Here is a 22962-nt window from a genome sequence, read left to right as displayed (position 1 = left end):
ATGTGTGATCAAATGTGCCATTTGTAATAGTATTCCATGTGGTTCTTCAATTTGTGATCAACTGTGCCATTTGTACAAGTTGTCCACATGAATCTTCAATGTGTGATTAACATTACCATTTGTACAAGTTGACTGTGTGAGTGCTGTGTGTTATGCTTTGTTTATCTGAATGTGTTCTTAAATCTTAGGTATTTAAATGCATATAATAAAGACATGTGTTTAGTAACATCCGAGTGGTCCCAATTAAGTTTTCTGTCGATAAAATAGTTCAGAAGAAACAGAACACAAGAAAGAACCTATCTAAATGTCATTGGACAAATATTTCAAGCTGCATTTGGACCCCATTTACATCAGTTCAAAGTAATCTTGGTTCTTGCCAACTGAGACTAAAGAAGTTCATCCATTAAGCCTTCAACCAGATGATCGGACATAATATTGCTGTAGACACCTTAACAGGAAGAAAGGCATAAATGCATACTTAAATGTACTAATTTATACAATGGAATCTATAACACAGATTTAGCAAATGTACAGATATAACAGTAGATATAAATATGTACCTGCACACACGCACACTCCAGTCTGAATAACCAGTACACAGTCCTGAGTAAAGTTTATCATGGAACTCATTTATAATGCATCTGAATAAAGAAAATGTTTTATATAAAAACAGATGCAACAGACTGAATGATTGCAAACCTAATCATGTTTAACTATAAAATAAACACATGCTACTTGTTCCCTTTAGCACTGAAATTTAAATGAAAATTAAGAAAAAGAAAGAGACAACATTGTAGATATATATTATTTCTTTATTATAACATTTTTTCATATAAAATGTAAAGATCTGTACAAAAGCAATAAAATACACAATCTATATATAATTATTACACATCTCCATATAAAATTAGACATGCAAGTTGGTACATAACAAAAATTAGGTTACGGAATTAATGAAGCATGATGCAAGTACAAATATGAAAATATACAGATCATTAAGAAGTGGATCTTGCTGTATTCACAGCACTAACATTTATATGAAAACATGAGACCCTCTTTATGTTCAGTCCATCTTTTATTAGCTATATTGTTAAAACAAAATTTAACACTGACCTTTATCTAGGATGTGGATGGATGCACGGACTTACAAACATTGAACATCTATGTTGAGCTTCAGTTAAGGCAGGCTTAAAAAAATAAGACTGTAGCACACACCCAAATGTGCACCAAATAATACATGAAGATCAGGGTCTATGCTACTTGTCCTATTTACAATATAAAGTAAACAATGCAGACCTTAATCTGCAACTTTAAGATAATGAATGAACAGATCTGGGTCTATGCTACTTAATCTGCTGGACCTGAACATAAAGCACATACAGATCTAGAGCTATGCTATTTATTCCACTTACAATATGAAGTGACCATTGTAGACCTTAATATGTGGTCTTGAAGTAATGCACCAACAGATCTGGGCCACCTATGCTGTCTTAATCTACAGGACTCAAACATAAAGCATGAACAGATCTAGACCTATGCTAACGTAATCTGTTGCACATGAACATAATGTACCAACAGGTCAGAGTCTATGCTACCTTAATCTACTTGGACCTGAATATAATGCACCAAAGAACTGTGTACATTCTACCTTAATATGCTTGACATGATCATAGTGTGGTAGCAGGTCTGGGGTCCATGTTATGTTAATGAGCTGGACACAAACATATTGCACCAACAGATCTGGGTCTATGTTATCTTAGTCAGCTGGACTCCAACATAACGCACCAACAAATATGGTTCTATATTACCTAATTTGCTGGACTTGAAAATAATCCATCAAGAGATCTGGGTATATGCTACCTCATATTATGGACCAAAACATAATCACAAAAAGATCGGGGTCTGTGCAGTTTATAGTTAAATGTGTGTGCATTGTACTCAGATAAAAACAAACTCCCCATCTGTTAAACCCATATTTTATTTAGCTACAAAAGTACAAAACTTTAACAGTGACTTGAGTCTAAGGTATGGACAGATGTATGAACAATCACATGGATGCCAAAGTGATTGCTATGTCAAGCTTCTGCTAAGGTGGACTTGTCTATGATATTGTGCAACACTGTTTACAAAATGCAAACACAGCTTCACTTACAACAGAAACATGTCATCGACTAATATTTTATACTCTGTGATACTGATAGCTAAACTCATAAAAAATTGCATTACAAGTATGATAAAAGTTTTCTTTTGAAGTATTTATGTACAATTGGTTCTAGTGTTATATGTAAGGATACTTAACACAGAACCTGCATAATGTAGCTGAGATATCTGCATCAAACAATAGTCTGGTATTGTCCCTATGCATGTAAAAAGCATTGCTTCTTCATCCAAGACCGTAAGGTGGGATCACATGAAAATAATAGATTCTGAACCTTCAAATCTGGATATGCCTCTTCAAACTCCACATTTTCTTTTGCACATAATTTCTACACATGCATCTAAAATTTATAATTAAAATAAAATGCCAGTGTCCCTAATCTCATCCAGGTTATACCTTATTTTTCTTTTTTTTAAAGCTCTTTCTGTAATAAACACTTTCCATTTTTGCATTTTGGGCAATATCGTATTATTCTATTGTCACCTTCTCTGCACAAAACAACACTACAATGTTGTTTGGTAGGGTGTAGTGCCCTCACCTTCATTTCACTTAAAACTCTGAAAGAAGAAAGTTTCCAAAGGAGAAGGCAATAATAGATTAAGTACATCACATAACATCATGTGTATAACAATAGTGCCCACTGAAACAGATACAAATCCCAAAGTCAAGTACAGGCCTCTTTGGAAACTAGATTACACCCTTTGAATTGAATTTTTCTGTTGACTCAGTGGACCTTGGCACATGAATTTCCAGGACCATTGATCCAAATGTTCATAATTTATCACACTGTTATAATAAGAAGTTGTAAAATCTAAAATACCCAAATTAAAGCAAGCCCAAAATGCTAAGTTCAGATATTTATTATTTTCGTACTGTATTTCAGTAGATACTATTTCACTGAAAGACGTGAATAAGTATGGCTGATTTTAGATTGATTTTCTTCATGTTTACAAATGACAGACTGAATAATGTAAAAAAACATCTTGTCCACTGACATTTCCATTGCTACTGAGATCTGTGTAAATAACTGTTAGTTAGCACACTCTGTTATAATAATCAGTCTTCTTGCAAAGATCAAAGCAATGCACATGGAAAAGATATGATACTGAACTCATATATACAAGGGTCAGATACTGTGGCAGTTGACTGCTTCTAATCAAGACTGAAAACGAAGAAAGTACTATGTATTAATTTGGATTTTGGTGTATTCTGCAGTTGTCTTATATTTTTCTTATTCACTTGTTTGTAAGCACTAATCTATAACAAAAACTGATTTGACTGAAAAAATCATTCTCAGGCCATACATATATGGCATACGAGCCAAGTACAATCAAATCTGTGTTATATACGAATCCATCTTGGCGTAATATAAACAAGTGAGAAAATGTTAGGAGACAGAAAATGAGAGAGAATGGATCATCTAACTGTTTACATCATCTAAGTATTTACAAGTCCAGGGAGTATCTAAAGAAAAGTGATCAATGATTTAAACGATAATGCTTTGATCCATTTCACCGTAATAATTAAAAGAGTGGCAAACAGTTGAAATGTGGAATCAGGATAGGTAGCCAATAAAGTCCTCCATTTGGCATCTAATTCATTCATAATTTTGCTTTAGTTTTTAACCAGTACTTTTGTTCCTATTTGTCATTAAATTTTGAAATATCAAATTATTCAGTCATAGGTAATACTATTACTTAATCAGATTCACTCTAGCTTCCCTGAAAAATTCACACTGAAAGAGGTCATGGAATTTGCTCAATAACATTTAATATATTTTCTTTCTTCATAGGGAATTTCAATCCACTGACAAGTTTCAAAATGTAATTTATGGTGTGACAACCTAAATTTCAATATGGTTAAATACACTTTATTAGGAATTTTATCAAATACTCTTCCAATTGGATTCCCGTTATATAAACTGTAAATATTGTCTTTTGGAGGATTTCTACAAAAGATAATCAATCCAGTTTGTGTTAATCAGAGAACAATTTTAATAAAATTTGGTATGACACCAATTTTATCATTTCTATTATTTAACCATACATCATATCATCCTATCTTTTGATGATTTGTTCTTGTATGCGTTACTGATTTCAAAGATTCCTTTATCCATAAATGCCATTGTTGACAGCATAGTCCTCAGAGGTGATTGCCAGCCATGAAGAGCTTCCCTCTAAAGACAGATAAATCAGTTATCAAAAAGGCCTATAGCATCCCACAGTCAATAGTCACTGAGAAAAATGGTGTCCTAGTTAATTAGAACTTGAAAAGTTATCATGTGATGTACTAAAACATATTTTCTCATGTCTAATGCACAAACAACTGCACAAATAACGTATCTATGCCAGCACAATCAGGGCACAAATGTGAGACCAGGGAACAATGGACAGATCAGCAAACATGGCAGAGTATGCTGCCGAGGATAGCAGATCAGGGGGCAGAAGCTAAATAAGTGTGCAGAGGACAGATCAGATTTTACACTGTGTGCTCTATTTATGATTACAAACAAACAGCATCAATCATGGTTCCTAAATCATAAAACTTTACTCAACATTAGAGTTAGTAAAAAATTACTCGGCTTGGAAATATTACTTAAAAGTGACAAACAGCTTTTTGCTTGCTCAGAATATTTAAGATTTGTAGTCAGTCATTTTTATGATGTAGGTGCCTAATCTGCCAGCCATTTACATATAGATGCATTTTGTACAAAGATAAACATGGCAGCTCAAATCCTCCATGTAAACAGTTTTTCCTCCCTGAAAAGAACTCTTAACTACTGTCTGACTAGTGGCTTCATTCTTTTAATACTAGCAATTTATCTTACCAGTGGCCTTTTACAAAGTCAGGTTCTAAAATAATTACTAGACTGTTGTAAACGGATTCATTTTTTGGAACCACTTGTACTCATACACATGTATTATGACATGGTTATTATAAAATGTGAGAACTACAGGATCTGAGAAATAATGTCATTCAACAATATAATCATTGCCTCTTTAAAAAAAACCCAACAAATTTGGCCGATGGAATGCCTCTGAAAAAGCCCTGATCAAACCTAAGATCAATACATGTTGAGATTTACCCATGTGATGCAGAAATTTCAGACACTAACAGGAATATTGATATTGCACATTATGCATCTTTTGGCGTGGACTAATTACCACATAACCTCACTTTTAAGTTGAGTTCAACTGCAAACAGCATAGACCTTCATCTGCAACTGCATATTGTGCTGGCAGATCAAGGTCAATTTTCTTCGTTCTACTGATTACACCTAACAAACTGCAAAGACCCCGATCTGCCAGAGCATTAGGTCTGTGCAGTTTGCAGTTGGACTTGAGTCAATACAAGAACTTGATTAATATAGACTAATTATATAGACTAGTTATTTCAATTCCTTTTTGTGGGAACAAATTTTTGTAGATTTCACAAAATATTATATTTCTATTGGTACTGAAATGTGTGAATTCAACCAAAAGTCCACTGTTTCATTGCTTATGTATGAAGTTCATTGGGTCTTTCAGCCTGTGGTTTGCAGTAACCCATCTTCACTAGCCGAGGTTCCAATATGAACCATTTCCACACCTTGGCAGATCGGGCAGATATTTCTGTGCTTCATGTCTGTGAATTTCAGTGGATGCAGCGGCAAGCCACTGCCTCTAATCAAAATTAAATTGTTCAAATTTGAACACTGTTCCTACATGATCAAGATAAAGGGAGCACAAAACTCAAATGGACTGATAAATAAGCAATTTTCTACTGACGGTCCGTGTTTGTACAAATACCTTTCATTTAAATACAACAGTAATGGCTTCTCTCTGGTATGTAGTCATACTTTTGATGTTAAACCTACAAAGTATCCTTTTGAAGTCAACTGCCTCCACTATGTACAACGTACTGCTGTTACATGATATTGGTCAGTTGGCACCACGTTTTAAGGGATGCAACTCATGAAATACAATAGATGTCACTAGGACAAAGCACTAAAATATCTGCTCGATCCACCAAGGTGTAGATATTGTTAACATATTGGAACCTTGGCTAGTGAAGATGGCAGTAACCATGAAATGTACAAAAAACTGGTTTTCAAGGAAAAACAGTGAACATGCTAGCTAAACAAGCATACACAACAAACCTACAGGGTCAACTAAAAGGCCACAATGACATAGCTAGAGATGTCAGCAAACAGCAAATACATTGACACTGAAGCTCAAGCAAAATACATAAAGACAAAAATTAGGCCACAAAATTTCAAAGATAAAAGACACATCAAGTATTCCACATACAGTTAATGAAGTTCAATATGAATGAATACATAGCTAATAATACTGCTTGACTATTACCTAAAGATAGAATAAAAATGTTTTCTTTATTGCACACAGTGCAACATTTCCCCAAGGCACATCAATAAATGCTCAAAGAATATGAATACATTTTATAATGAAACCAAGAGGATACAAATTCAATGTGAAAAACCTTAAGCTTTGCTTCTAACTAATGAACCAAGGCCAATCTAAGTAAAATGTGTAAAACTGTTCACTTTCTCTTTTAAACAAAGCAAGGTTTTTCAAGCCTAAATAAAAAAGTAACTTATTCTCAAACACTGCAAATATGACCAATGGCAAGATGTATTTCTCTGTACATGACTCACATTACTTTTCAAAAACATAACATACTGGTTTGACAGAGCAGACTGGTTTGACATTCTGAGCAGTAATTTTGGACATTTACCCTTCTTTGTCTCATCATTTGTTTAAATACAAAATCTATATACAAAAATTATGTTCACCTTGCAAAAGTACTGCAGCTAATGTAAATGACCGTATGTAATGTTCAACCTTTGTATAGATAAAACTATTAGACTAGTTTTGACCTTTACAGTTACAAACCAATACACTCCTTAAAAAACAAAAACAACAACCCACTAAGTGTGAATCATTTTCACATTATATGTAAAGCAACCTTTTCACATGAGAAAATGAAGCAAAGAAACAAAAATGCTCACAGGACAAAATTTAGCAATGAACAAAACAATGAATGACTTTTATGTATGCAAAAAAAGTAAAGGAATCTAAAGAAGGTCCTGATAGTGGAATGTTATCTTCTAACATTAGTACTTCCAAGTTGAGGTAACCTCTCAGTTTTAAATACAGAACATATTGTTCTGATTCCTTGACATACTTAAGGAACATGTCATTTGGTAATCATATATTTACAGAATGTCTGTGACAAATAAATTACATTAGAAATTAATGGTGCAACGCAATCAAACCAGGTGAAGATAACTGGTAAAGGTGAACTTATCATAGCAGTAGATGTGTGCATGAAGTAAAACATAATGTAATACATGATGGAATATGCTTTAAATGTTGACATGAAGTAAAACATAATGTAATATATGATGGAATATGCTTTAAATGATGACATGAACAGCATATTTCAGCAGAATATTTAAAATCAAATACATGCATATGTGAAAAATAGGTTCATGTTGAAATTAATATCTGCATATAGAAACAGAATACAACTGACCGAAACTAAACATGTCCAACTGTAAATAAAATTGTTAATGGGAACTTTTAGCAACAAATTTTCACTGTGGTTCTTCATTTGCATGTATATCAGTTACATTTTCCTACTGTAAACACTTTCTTTTCAATCATCTTTTCACATACCTCATCACTTTGTCCAGTTATAATAACTGACATGAAGGTTACATGTAAATGCAAAATCACTTTTAAGTTCAACACCATTTAGTTCCCGATTCTAGTTTTAACCAATTAAGGTCAACCTTAATTGCCAACAGTCACTAAGCTTCTGGCAAGTGTCTCACAAAAGCTGCATTGGAATGTGTTATGATTTCATTTTAAATATAGCTATTCAGCGTCTACTTACATAACAAAGCATATTATGGTCCATTTTTAGCATTTAATAATTATGAACATATTTAAAGAGAAATAACATTTGCTAAATATAAATTTTAATATAATAAAGTAATATATACAAAAGTGCAAGTCAGAAGACTTTTCCCTTTATTATTTTGCCTGCTTATTTTTTTCTGAATTAAAGCTTTTAAATCTGCCATGCAAAACATCATATGGTGATGGTGTATTTGTGTAAAGTTTCATTAAGTTTTGTCTCATAGTTAACAAGCTTGAGAACAGAGAGAAGTACATTTGAAGTTCATAAATATCATTTGATCCTCTGGACTTTGCACATGGTCCTTTTAATAATTATAAGTAAAATATTTAGATGTGACTAAAAGCTCCTGCATATTTTAAAAGTTATCGGTCAGACACTACAAGTGAACAGATGGAAGCATAGACTGCCAGTGTCTACCTATTGGACCTGAGCATCAAATGAAACAATGCATATACTCTGTAAGATTGCATAATGATAATGTACATGTTAAATGGAAATGAGTACATATTTTGCATATCTTTTTCTTCCATTAAATGAATGCAAAAAATGTAATCTAATTTGGTTACAAAAATGGAGAGGGGGAAGCAGTTCTTTCTATAAAATCTTCACACAGATTTGGTGTAAATCTGATTCCCAAACTTGACAATAAAATACACAGTGTATTAAAATAAGCATGGTTCCAACCAGTTTTTACCACAAAACTTAAATCCCGAAATTAGAATCCAAAGTATTCTACTACATTTTGTCTGCAAACAGTAATGGCTCAAATTTTATTATCAATAATTTCATTTGTCTACCTCAGGTATAGTTTGCTGTTTCATGCAAGTATGGCTTTTGTCAAAAAATGTCTAAGTCCACAAAATTCAATTTTTTTATTTAAAAAACTGAAAATTTGCTTAACAGACTGACATCAAATGAGACTGACAATCAAAGTGATCAAAATATCAATACAAACATGATAGAAAAAATTCATCTGCTTAGGTTTAGTGTTTTTGTGCCACATTACAAGTTTCATCAGACAGTGGGGCCTAAATCAATATGCCCTGGTTGCAAGCAGTGGGTGCATTAAAAAAAAAGGCTCCATATTGAATACATACTGGTTCCCAGCTCTTCAATTTCATTTTCTTTGTGAAATGTTTCCTTTGCTGAATATATACTAAACTTTTAAAAGCTTGAAATATTTATTTACGTTCCAAAAGTATTTACAAAATTTTAACAAATGTTCACTTAAACATATCAAGCTAAAAACCAATGTCTTATAAAAATGTAAACATTTAAAAAAGGAACAAACACTTCTGGCACAGCCTTACTAAAAATGCAGAAGAAAAAAAAATGAACTCATTCAGGCTTCTGTATGTACGTTAAGGTATTCAATGCAGAAATATTTCTTAAGTTGTTTTAAGTATAGTTCTGGCATTTTTACCAATTTCATTAAAAAAATTCAAACACTACCTGTGAGAGTATAATATTCCCACTTTCAAACTTCTACAATTAAATGCCAATTTCCAAGCAATGTGGCCTTAACAGTCCACATTTAGAAGCTTTTATTGCTTAAAACTTGAGCATTGTATTGATTTATGGTTCATTTATCCTTGAATATTTCTCAAATCTTTATCAAATATCATTCTTCTTTGCTCGAATAAAAATAATTAAAAACTGAAATTGGGATCTATGAAAAATGAAACAGCTTTCAACAAGTGTCAGAAAGATTACATCAAGTGTTGCTCAAGTTCTGGAGATATATTTAAAATTTATGGAAAACAGGACCCTCAAATTATCTTTAGGATGTCTATTGGTTGTCAAAATGTCTAAGTTTTAAATATATAGAAATGTGTACAAGAACTGAAAGGATGCAGCAATGGTGTTAAAATCTAATTAAGTCATCTATTTATGACCATGATAAAATGTGAAAAAATTTCTCAGCTTTCAGGTTTGAGATTTTACATTCAGACTTACAGATGAATGGATCAATATTAGCAACTAGACATGCCCCCTTTTCCTACTGCACTTGATGCATACAATAAATGTTGAATTTATTCACAACTATTACTGCAACAAATTTGGACCTTCTAAAAGCATATTTTATTCTCAAAGGAGATTAAATAAATCTCTGATTTATGCAAATATATAAAGAAAAATATTCTTTGATGCTTCTATATTATATCTGTTTAAGCTTGTGCAGAGAAAGTAATAATGCATGAAGAATACAAAATAGTTGACCATTCAAACAGATCAAAATAAAACAGCGAAAACGTCATTCATAACATATATGTGCCATAATGACAAAAGAAAGGAATAATGGTTGTAGGTTATTTGAAAACTGAGAGTGAGAAAGTTTTTGCATTCCCTGTTCAGCCATTCAAACAAATTGCCTTCATTAACTGTGAAAGAGGAAAGGAAGTGTGTTGTATAACATATAAAAGTAAAATGTGAAAGAATCAGCTCATTTCCTGTGTGGTTCATTCCAATTAGCATCATTCATCATTTGTTATACAAGAAATTTAGATCAGCAGTTGAGATTATGGAAGATCCTGAATGAGAAAGATTAAGGCAGGCAAGATCATTCCAAGTTTGTTCCATTCTGACAAGCAGCATTCCTCTTCTGTGGAATAGCAGGAAAGTTCATCTCAGATTCAGATTCTGAGGGTTGTGGAGGAAGAGGCTGAAAAACAAAACAAAAGATATACATGCAAAACTAGAGGCAAGACTTGTATTCAAGCTCAGCTGATATGTGTTGTCTTTAAAATAATCCTACTTTTAATGTCACTAAAACTGCCTGTAAAAATTTAGTTAAACCTGCCCCAATACTGATAAGCATTCACCTATCCATACATGTGTCTCCCTCTGCTGGTGGACAAAAAATACCATTCTAAAGGCTGTCTACCACACATACCTTTTTATAGTTGAAATGTATCATATCTTTTTGGTCAATTCATGTCAAAATGCTGAAATGTGTGCTTTCTTCTGATGCTGAAAAACAAAATCAGCTAAAAATATTACACCAAGTTCAACAATCCTTGAAAATTAGAGTGTAAGTTGGTGCAAGTGAGTATCAAAGGTCCTGAGTTTGCATTGTGTGCTTCATGCAAAGTGGATTTTATCCTAGTACATGGATGACAAAAATGGTGTCACTAGACATATGCAGACACCATCACATAGAGGAAATCTTTATCAGAAAACAATCGAGCATCTGCAAAATGTGAAACTTAATAACCATAATGAATGCCATCAGTTGATGCCAGCAGTAAACTTGAAGGAAACTATAAATGCCTGTGGATTTTATCAAATAAAACCAAGTCAGTACAAATTGCTTGAGAGGATAATAAACAGGAACTTTCGTTAGAAAACTCAAGTTAGAAGAATGCACAATCAGTGGAATCCTGTAAATCCAGTTTATTCAAGGTCAATATTAAGAAGAATGATAGTGACTGAAATTTGACATTGCTCAGTACAGTTATGCAGCAGAAACCAAAGGAGAGCAGACAATCAGGGACCAAGCCATAATTCTTCTTAACGATAATGTGGAGTGTCTGAAATTAACCTAACACATGGTTTCATCCATATAAAGCTGCATACCCCAATACAGTTCTAAAACTGTTTGCAAGAATTGTGACTTTGATCAAAGTCAACAATATGATGTCTGGGGAAAAAAAAGGGTAACTGCATAGACCATGCTTAAAATAATTTTACTGAACTGATTGAAAATGAGATGTATAACTTTGAAAAGCTAGAAAGTGATTATGGAAAAGGGATGCCCCAACACATAGCCTGAAAAATGACCTAAGTGCAAAATGTAACGAAGCTGTATTTGATGGACAGCTAGATAAGGCCAAAAAGTCAGTCAACAAATTGTACCTAACATGAATAAACAATAATAAAGGTGCTACAGAGCACTTATACATCATGATAAGATTTACCCCAAAAATACGTTGGATTTTCAAACACTTAATACAAAATTCAAGCATGGAATCTGACAATTCAAATAGTAACATCAATGCTGACATTGACAAATGACTATAGTGCAAGTGACATTTGTTTTTGCCAATACAGGAGATAGAACTATACACCTGGAACACATGCTCTTACTTTTAATTTGATTGAAACAGCAATCAAACGAGAAGAAAAATGCACAAATCAAACCTTATATACCCACATATAAGGTGAGCCCAACTGCAGAAAAGACTGATTTGCCATCACATAATGCACAAACAGATTAAGGTCCATGTTGTACAACTGATTACTCCTAACAAACTGCACTGATCCAAAGCTACTGGTGCGTTGGATAATGGTCTATATATATGCAGCTAGTGGCAGATCTGGGTCTATGCTTATTGCAGTTTTTTTTTAAAAAGTGGTTTAATGCCATTTTTCAGCACTTGATAGGATATCATGGGAGTCATCATATCTGGTGGAGGAGGAACCCATGATGATCCTGGAAAGAGCCAACAAGCAATAGGCAGCTACTGGAAAGACTTCTTACATACAATTGATTGAGTCAAGACTTGAACTCATGTGGACAGAGGTGAGATATGTAAGTGATTTATAGAGGCAATTTCCTTTGACTACTTTTCCAGCCGGGTCAAGTCTGCAGCTGGGCCTAACTTAGAGATGAGTATATATGGTAGCTAATTGACTGGAAATGTCATTCAGTGTACCAACACAGTTCAATTAGAATAACACAAACTATTGTTATTAAAATCACAGGCTAATGAGATAATGCTTCCATTATTACCATTATTATATTGTGTAAGTAAGATATAAGCCTAGAAAGATTAGCTGCATAATTATAATGAGTAAACAGTTACGAAATAGAAGTGAAAATGAATAGCTGCAATTTGACATCTCTGTTTCATTTGTATGGCTTAAAATATCAAGTAGTAATGGATTATGATATATGTAGATGTAAATGCTGATGTGTTTGTTTCTCTGGATAAACAAGAAGCATACAACAATAAGTTAGCCAGTGCATATAAATATATGTTATACAGTATAGACACATTCAATTAAGCATGTATTCCATCTAGAACATCAAAATCTCTATATCATACTTAAAGATGCAAGTTCTTGTCTTCAAAAGAATGCACAAATAGAAACCTTTCAAAACATCACATCAATAATTTGTTCAACTAAGCAACATAATGACCACACAAACTCAACTGTAATGAACTCAGATTAAAAAAATTAAAGGACAAATTGTGAAACTTGTCAAGTCTGAATAATTACATAATTCAATTATGTATTTTTTTTAAATATTCTATTGAAACAAATTTTAATCATCTCAAGCAGTTCATTTTAATTTTTTTCTCCTTAAAACTATTTTGTAATAAATAACAATATATTTGGAAGAATAAAGCTGCAACATTGACTACAGTGCTTCTGCACAGAAAGGTGTCTCACTTGTGACCCATGCACTGACATATCCTCACTTCTTTGCAAAAACTTCAAACAATTTGGCTAGAGAATCTTAAAATTGACCATTATGATTTGTTCCACTTGCTGCTACTGGAAAAATAACACATATGTTTAACCAGCTTTGTCAGTGAGACAAAAGGTATCAACATGTCTTTCACACTTGGACAATGATGAAAATTTAATGTGAAGATCACCAGTGCAGCATTCACTAGTGGACCAATTACACTGGCTTGATTTTTCAAAGCTAATATGTATGTTATTTGAAAATAATATATGTTTTGTCTGGAGTCACCTGAAAGAACAAATCTGATATGGTGAAGAAATATGTTGATGCAGTGAGGCCAATTTTGTTAATACCATATACCTGTAAAAGAGTTCTCTATTAGACTCAAAACAAAACAGTTTTGTAGTTATTATATACACTACCTTGAATTTTTTATACTGTCCACAGACTTTCTACTATACAGAGTGAATGAAATTCAAAACAAATCTGAGACTGATTAAAGTTTGATTCAGAGGATCAAAGCCTTTTAAGATGCAGACATGAGTGAAAACCCATAAACAGTGCCAGTCCAGATGTACGATATGGAAATACAGACTTAACATCCATATCAAACAACAGATCAACCATTTAAGATTAAATGAGTTTGCAATAAAACTTGACAAACAATGGTACTAAGACATGTGACATACAATGTTCATATACATGACGTTTATAAGAGACCATGCACACAAGATCCTTGTGAAATGGTGACAGGGACTGGTACTATTCAAATAGCCTTAAGACAGCTCTGATCAGTCTTTGTAAGTCATCCTAGTGAATATACTTACTATTCTCATACTCTACAAGAAAAAAGAAAAACTGATAACTTCAATTATATGTACACATGTACACAAGTAAATTCTTGACCTTTATATGTGAGAGTTTAGTAGTACTACATTAGGATTATTTCGTTAGTTTGCCCTAAATATATGCAAACTGATCAAGAAATAACATATACCATACATGCTTTCTTATACGTTTAGTCCAACTGCAAACAAACTAGATCCATTTTGCTTATTCTACTGATTACTCCTAATAAATTGATAACACCCAGAACTGATGGTGCATTTTGCAAATATCAGATCCTGGTCTATGCAGTTTGCACTTGGAATCAACATATAAGTGAGTATATATTTTAACCATGATATCCAAATGTGTACGGGGGTGAGATGCAACAAATGGAATTACATTTCTTCAGTTTTTTCTAAATCTATCATAGCCAAATAATTAAAAGTATACCAATAAACATCTCTCATGTTTATCAGTCCTCCTCCTATTTCTCTATATTTAAATTTTGAAACTCTTTAAAGAAAGAAAACCTCATTTAGTTACAAATGATTTACAGACACAGTGATGAATTCTGAAAGAATCTCAATTTCGCAAAATAAAATTAAACTTGCCTTCTGAGACAGGGAAAGACAAATGTTTATCAAACAGAGCTACAAGCATAAAAATAATCTAGCTCCATTTTCACAAAATTTCTCCTCAAAATGTGATTTTACTTAATCTTGCTTATAACATTTCATACAAAATCAATATTTTTTTCAAAGGCAGAAAGGGTGGACAGGAGGAAAAAATAAATGGTACATTTTATAATGGAATTAATTAATGGTAAATGTTTAATTTCTAAAAGATGTAGTTTGGTGGTGGGGTGGTGGTGATAAATGATGTAATACTTACCTACTTCTACTGCAAAGTGTGCTCTTTTCCAGATGTGACCATATGATGAGAATTCGCCCTCCCATTAGGTGACTTTAAGAAATTTCTCACATGTAACCCATGACCTTAGCCCATGTACACTATTCCTGAACCTTGGTTAGAATGTAGGATTAAAACAGGGTAAATGACCCAAAGGGGAAGGTGCCACCTTTTCCTGTTATACATCAAACTTGTGAGAATCCACGAGGACTGACAAGACATCCTCATCCTGCTCTAGCTTGGTGGTGTGTGTGTGTGTGTGTGTGTGTGTGTGTGCAGGACTTTGTGACTCAATGTATCTCTGTGGCAGGGGAGATTTTGCAGGTACGGGGAGGACCTTGACCCATAACTCCTCACAATGAGGAGTCCCTTCCCTTCTGTCTCTTCTGGCAGACTTAGCAGTTGGATTAGAGATTAGAACTTGCATTCTTTCTGGGTTGGTTAGGGGAAGAAGGTCTGCCCCTTCCCTCCTTTCTGACCTCACCTTATAAGAGGTCAATGTCAGCCTCTGGACTGAAACATTGAACTTTCTACCACTGGGCCAAAGACCTGAAGTCCTTGTGGTGGAAAGTTCCAATATTCCTTAAGAATTAACTGATCTGAGCCCCTTCCCTATCTGGCACATGTACACAGATTCCCATGCCTACGTGGGATTCAATATTAGCCAAGTGAAATGGGTGGTCTCAACCTGAACCATTTCCTCATACTGGAGTGTGTGTGTCCCATAACCAATTCTCATAGACTGGTGCCAGGTGACTGACACCCAGTGCTCAGTCACTGGTCAGGTGACAATGATCTGCAGGAAGACCCTTCCTCAAATCTTAATGATTTGTATTGTAACTCTCCCTTTCCCAAGTAACTGAATCTTATCACCAACAATGGGCTTCATGTGCTGAAAGAGAGCTTGCTCCTTCCTTGTGGGGGTGAGGATTGAAAGACTTACTCTTAGCCAACACCATAGCTGTGGGCCAGTTGAGGGTGCTGCTCTACCCTCCTGTAGGGGAGGGGGTCATAACTTGCTCTCAGCCCTAAAGGGTTGGAGAGGGTACTGCTCCTCCCTAATGGGAGGCCACAACTCACTCTCCACCACTTAGTTCCTCCCCTAGTAAGGGCCCCATGGGTCTATTACATATCCAAAGAATCTATTCTATATCTATGCCGAGACCAGAGGGAATAAGTGATGGAAAATCCAGAAAGTTCAAAAGAAAAAAGAGGAGGGCCCTTTCTTCCTTTCTTTGCATGTCCATCTGTTTTCACAAAATTTTCAGATTTCATCTGATGTGTGTGTGTGTGTGTGTGTGTGTGTGTAGTAACCTAAGTGCAAGGTTATGAAAAAAACCTAACCAAACAATGCTAAAAATTCTTGAGAGCTAATTCTGAAGAAAAATAATACTTGATATGACGGTAACTCCAACTGTAAAAGCACAGCATATAATGATAGTACTCTATTTGCAACACATGGATGAAAGTGAAGACAATTTTCTTTGAAGTGTAATTTAAACCTCCATAATAACTGCAGCAACCAAAAATGAATGAGGACTATTGGTCATGGGTTAGACATGACAACTTTCTCAAAGTCACCTTATCGGAGGATGAATCCGTATCATTTGGCTGAGGGTATTTTTCATCCAGAAAAAGAGTAATCCAAGAAATAGCAACAGATTAAGTATTACTGATATTAAATCAATTTTATGAATTTCTCAAATTTGAGCAAATCCTTCAAACGTCCACCAACATAAAGCAAGACTTTTATCTAGAGAATTTAAGATATTATGACTACAGTTTCTAATTCCTGATGTCTACTGGCTGTTCTGTGAAAAATCGATGATTATCAACTAAGCAATAAGATTTTTAAAAAATCACAGTTTGAAGAAGAAATCTGAGACATTTCAGTGAAATGGATGTGGTTGATCACCAAAGATTTCTGGTTGTCTAATTAAATTTTTCAAATGGAAATGCCAATTAAAACAGTGATTAATTTAGTTTTGGATATCATCTGAAAATGAAGGCCAAAGTTCCAATTTTAAATTTCCATTGTACTGTATGTTGACAACTCATTTTATGGCTTTTACATTTTATCAAATATACTCATTTTTACCTTAAACATAACAAAAACTGTTTCTCTGTCTGAGACTTTAAGTTAATTGGTTGCTCAGTTTTGAATTTGTCTTGTCCCTGGCCACTAGACAATGAATTTTTCCAGCCCTGCTTTGTACAGAGTACAGCACTTTATATAGATCAAAATTTATTTTTCCATTTTCCCTAATCAACCTCTATATTAGTCCATTGATTGTCTTTTGATGACAAGTTTTATGCAAGAGTGGCATCCATGTGTTGAATAATGAACTTGATAATCAATTTACCTAGTATCAATATGTCACAATTACCCAGTATCAATGTCACAAAGTGGCAATTTCTGACTCATATTTTCATATAATAATGCATCTTTAACTATTTTTTTTTCTCATAAAATACTGTTTAACTGACACATTTCCAGAATTTCTGTCACTTCGTTAAAAAAAGGTTCTAGTGTGTTCTATGCAATGTTTCTGAGGCAGCCTGTTTGCCATTTTGGCCAAGGCACTTTTGACATAACTAGTTGAGGTATTAGTCCTCAATATTTAAACAAAATTTTGTTTCATGTAGTAGTAATCAGTACTGAACAAGAAACAGTATGATATAAACAAGCATCACTTAGCTGTGAAGTCAATCAGTGCTTTCAGGTGATGACTCACGGCTAAGTCGAGACAGACTGTTTGTTGAAATGGATGCACGACTTTTGATTTTCTCAAGGAAACTAACCTTGGGCTTTCGTGGTGTTTTTGGGATTGCTAATGAGGAAGACCGAGAAGGTACAGGTGGAGCATCTCTTTCTGTGGAGGAATGTTTATCTGGAAGAGGTGGAGGCTCATCGGTGGAATTATCTGAGTCACCATTTTCTGAAACAGATTGTATATTTAATAAACTAGACGAACGACCTGAGGGTATGTGCAAAAAAACAGATTCAAACCTCAAGAAATATTGTCAAACTAAATTTAAACTAAATTTAAATGCAATATAAAGGAAAAATTGTAATCAATGCATATCTTGGTTAAGGCTTACTGGCAGAATTATCAGTCAAAATGTCTGAAATATACTAGAACTTCATTCAACTAACCATAACAGAAATCTGTTGTTGTTGTTGTTGTGGGGTTTAACGCCATTTTTCAGCACATGATAGGCTATACATGGCAGCCAGAAAGAACCGGAAAGAACCACCGACCCACGAGAAGCAACTGGCATGCTTTCTCACATACCCACATTAGCCGAATCTGAGACTTGAACCCACGCAGACAGAGGTGAGATGGCAGTGGTCCGTAATGGAGAGCGCTTTAGACCACTCGGCCACTTGGGGCCCCACAGAAATCTGTAGATAAGTTGCAAACTGCAAACTTTGTCAAAATATCTTAAATAATAAATGATCTAGAACCAAATTTAAATGTAATCCAGCCTTAGAAAAACACTTGAAATCTTGATATATTTAAAATATATGCACAACTGTACTCAATTGTTTCTTTGAAAGGGCTGACGTTCCACTGGTCAAAAAGAACCTGAAACAACTGAAAAGAAACCTCTTTCTACCCTTCTTTTATTCTCTGTAACTTCTGAGTATTTAAATCACTGACATGCAACCCAAAAAAATCCAATATATCAAGTTTGGTAACAAAAATATTTTTGTTAATGGCCAAATTTAGCATGTTCACAAGTGCATTAGAAAAATATTTACCTGACCCCAAGATAGGTATGGGTTTTAACAGACATGTTGGTGATCAGATATTAACTTTTCACATCCCAAATAGAAATTGCAAATCAAAAGTGTTTTACTTAAAACCTCATGACAATATCAACACTTCTTCAAGAGAAGTAATGGTAACAAACAAGTTGATGACCATTATTGTCATCTTTGTCTTGACCCCAAGGTGATGCAGGTTTGGCTTTCAAACTCATTCACAAAGCATGGACATGTTGCAATCTGATTCGCATCATTTTCATTCTTGACCAGCTACATGTTATGATGTAGGGTGTAAACCATATGTTGGTACAATCATCCACACAGGATAAGTAGCAATAAAAAGATTTTCAAAAAGATTTTTGCACTTTCACTTGTAGGACCATCAAAAGGTATATGCATCTATATGATCTAATGTAGATCACCCTTTTATCTAAGATGGAAATGCACACTGCTTGTAAGGTATGCAATAGTATAAGCGTCTTCATACTGTGATTGGACCCATGTTTCACTGACTCCGCAAACGTTATGCAAGGTAAAGTGATCAAACTGCCTCTTCTTAATTTTCTCTATGTTGCTGTTGAATCTTTTGATTTCTTTATTATAAATGACATGTCCATTTTAGATGCACATTTTCCTCCCGTCCATTTGACCTGAGATACGTAATGTTTTTCTTTGGAATTGTTCCGCATTCCCCCTCCAAAAAAATCACCCAAAACCTAAAATAACTGCACATAAGCTGTGATCTACTGTAATTGGTGACATACTTTTTTAATAATTTTTATTCTCTACAGAAATGAGGGAAGTTTTCTAGTTGTGTTACAAATAGGATAGGTAGGTTGTTCATTTTTGAAAGGATTTGGGGTAAGTGACCTCGTGTATCTAAAGTCAGTGTCAGGAGCTGCAATCATGTATTGTATGATAAGAATTGGTCACGTTAACCTGCCTCTGATGTTATGTTCTGTGTATACTAAACAAATATAAAGTGCTTTATTTTGTATGAATTCTTTCTCTGTTCGGACATAAGAGAGGTACATGCTGATTGGTATATTGCCATTAGACGTGGTTGTTACATAATATGATATAATGTGATTTATCACTCATGAGAGGTTCAATAGGTGCTGATAAGAATAAAACACATAATTCACAGTTAAAACAATTGATTTGATTCGCAACAATATTTTGGTAGTAAAGCATAAGTATGAAAAGAGCAGCTGAAACTGCGCTATGACATTTATATAAACGATACTATAAGATATAGCTTGGTACCTCAGCAAAGTGTTTTTGGCAAATGAGACTAAGTGACTTGCTAACTTGTGCATTCTTGACATATATCAGAGATTATTGAAAAATTAAAAATGACTATAGGTATAACGATACCACTTTGATACATGGTGGTTGTGGTTATCGTTACCTAGACGATGATCCACCAAGGTGTTATTGCTCGGGTGGAGTAAATAATCAAATAAAATATGAAATTGATGGGTTGAATAATCAAAGACCTCAGCATGAGTACAGAATAGAACAACACGAGTGTCAGTATGCTGAATATAACAATTTAATCAATTATATAAACAAAATGAATTTGAACACGACATTGGAATGACAGACGTTCTCTTGGAAATAAAATTACAAAAGTTATAAACAATGAATTTTGCCGTTCTGTTTATACCGATAAGACAACCTTCATCACGAAATTGGTTGAACTCAATTACCTAACCTGCTTGTATAGCTTGGTTAGATGCCGGTCCTTCCAAATTCAACGCTGGTGATATGTTATAGTCGACATATTCCTTTTCATCTTCTCTCTCCAGCTTCCTTTCCGGTCCATGGCCGTGATTATGGTTGTCTCTTCCCTTTGTGCACTGTACGTGTGTTTATAGTATGAGCTATTTCTCTTTTCAAATTAAATAAATAAGCAAACTAAATGTTTGTCAGGTTTTTACTTCTAGGTCGAACATTACTTACTCTCTCGTTACGTAATATATCGTCATATCGTAATTCAAAGAAACTAAGGCTAATATAAATCAGTGAACACAAACTTAGTAAATGATGTTGTTGTTGTTGCAGGGTTTAATGCCATTTTTCAGCACACGATAGGCTATGCATGGCGGCCAGTATTAATGGTGGAGGAAGAACCCGGGTAAACCCCGGGAAGAAACATCGACCCACGAGAAGCTACTGGCAAGCTTTCTCACATAGCCACATTGGCCGAATCCTTGACTCGAACCCACGCAGACAGAGGTGAGAAGGCAGTGATCCGTAACGGAGAGCGCTTTAGACCACTCGGCTAGTACCAGATGATTAATGTCTCCCGCTGACGGCTATTCAGTATCCCTAATTGAACTATGACATACTCTGGACTTTTTAATGAACCATTCCTAAGCTGTGGACTATAAATCATTAACTGTACTAAGTGTCAGCCGGCAGACGCTCTTAATGCTAATACCAATGATTCTCGGTTAAAATAGTTTAAATTTTGATTATACAAATGAATTCACGAAATGCACTTCATGTCTTATAACAATATTTGCTAACTAAAAATTCATCGGCATAACATTTCCAGACATAGTAATATCAATTACTAGCCTATATCATTTATATCATTTAACACGGATGAATTCACCGAATTCTCTCAAACTCGTATAAAAAATAATGAATGAAATTGTTAGAATAAACGAGGCATATATAATTCAAGACGAATGAAAGCAAACAATTATCTCCCGAAGTAATCAAAGGAAAAATGATGTATGAATATAATACAAATAAATTCATGGAAATAATTATGAACTCATACCATGAAATGGAAACAATTATGTCGTGCTTTCCAATACTCGTTTGCTTAGCTTTACGTTCCGTGTTTCTTAAACCTCCAGACACCCGTCCTTTAGATAATTTATAAGAGGAGAATACGTTCGATTCCACCAGAGCCAATACCTTGGACTGACTAAGTTTGCGAGGGGAATACTTAAACATTGAATTTCGTCTCGGAATACACACTCCTTATTTAGCTTAGATAATTGTGATTATATTTATCTAATCGCCGAAAATTAGGAAATTATCATCGAACTTAGAATAATTCTCTCTATTCCTCTTTTCTTAAGTAATCCGATTCTTTGAGAATTTCACTTTATGACACATAGTTCAAATTTAACAAAACTGTCTCTATATCATCTCCACTTTGTCATTTTCCCGCTACTTAAATACAAATTCACCTTGCCTCGTCCATCTCTCTGACCGTTATCACAGTTAAAAATCAATCACTCTCGAAGCCATGGATGTTAAGACTATCGCAGTCTAAGACTAGCAATTTAATATGGTACCTAGCGAATTAGTCAGTTTAATTTGTTATGTATTAGACTGACCGCGGTAAAATTGCGTTCAAAACCATCTTCAAATTCTCATTGTTACCCAACTGAACATACCCAGGGGCCGAACTAAATTTGTTGGAATCATTGTATTCAGAAATAAACAAACAAAATAGCTGTGATTCGTGCATTATGTAAGGTTGTAGTTTCTGTCAGGGTTAAAAAAAATGAGACTCTTGGCAACATGTGAGATTATGTTAATTTATATATAGATCATGGTTTTTTTTTTGGTTTTTTTTATATTTTTAAACAGCCGTGACACACATAATTTTTAAATTGTATATATTGTGATTGGATAACTCCTACCCCAGTTTAGTTCAAGCAGAGTTATCTCTCTTAAACGCAAATGAAGTACCCATGTGTGTGCTTGCCAGACTGACAATCTAACATTGCCCTCTAGGACAGTGTGTGATAGAAAGTATATTTATTTCACCGTACGTTAGCACTGAGGTCCTTGGAAAAATAATTTGTATTATGATAGCTATAGGCAACAATGGCATCATAATGCATCCATATAAACGCATACATGAGGGCACCATTTATAAACTGTACTAGATCGATGTAAGAAAACAAATGGACACTTAAGATT

General features: G+C 34.2%; 1 protein-coding gene across 1 annotated transcript in view; it reads right to left on the bottom strand.

Moving 5' to 3' along the window:
• Positions 1–798: 798 nt before the first annotated feature.
• The window catches only part of LOC149772485 (uncharacterized), a 34019-nt gene continuing 11855 nt past the window's right edge, over positions 799–22962 (bottom strand). Inside the window, exons 2-3 of the mRNA XM_089947736.1 lie at positions 18039–18175; positions 799–10745 (exon numbers count right to left, since the gene is read on the bottom strand). Of these exons, the coding sequence (XP_089803862.1) occupies positions 10644–10745; positions 18039–18175 (239 nt within the window). The 3' untranslated portion in view covers positions 799–10643. The remainder of the gene's footprint in view (positions 10746–18038; positions 18176–22962) is intronic.

This window comes from Sinohyriopsis cumingii, unplaced genomic scaffold, assembly GCF_028554795.1.
Source record: "Sinohyriopsis cumingii isolate HCF-2022 unplaced genomic scaffold, ASM2855479v2 utg001437l, whole genome shotgun sequence".
Lineage (NCBI taxonomy): Eukaryota > Metazoa > Mollusca > Bivalvia > Unionida > Unionidae > Sinohyriopsis > Sinohyriopsis cumingii.
Note: the sequence above shows the minus strand (reverse complement) of the source record. Positions and strands in the feature narration are given on the sequence as shown.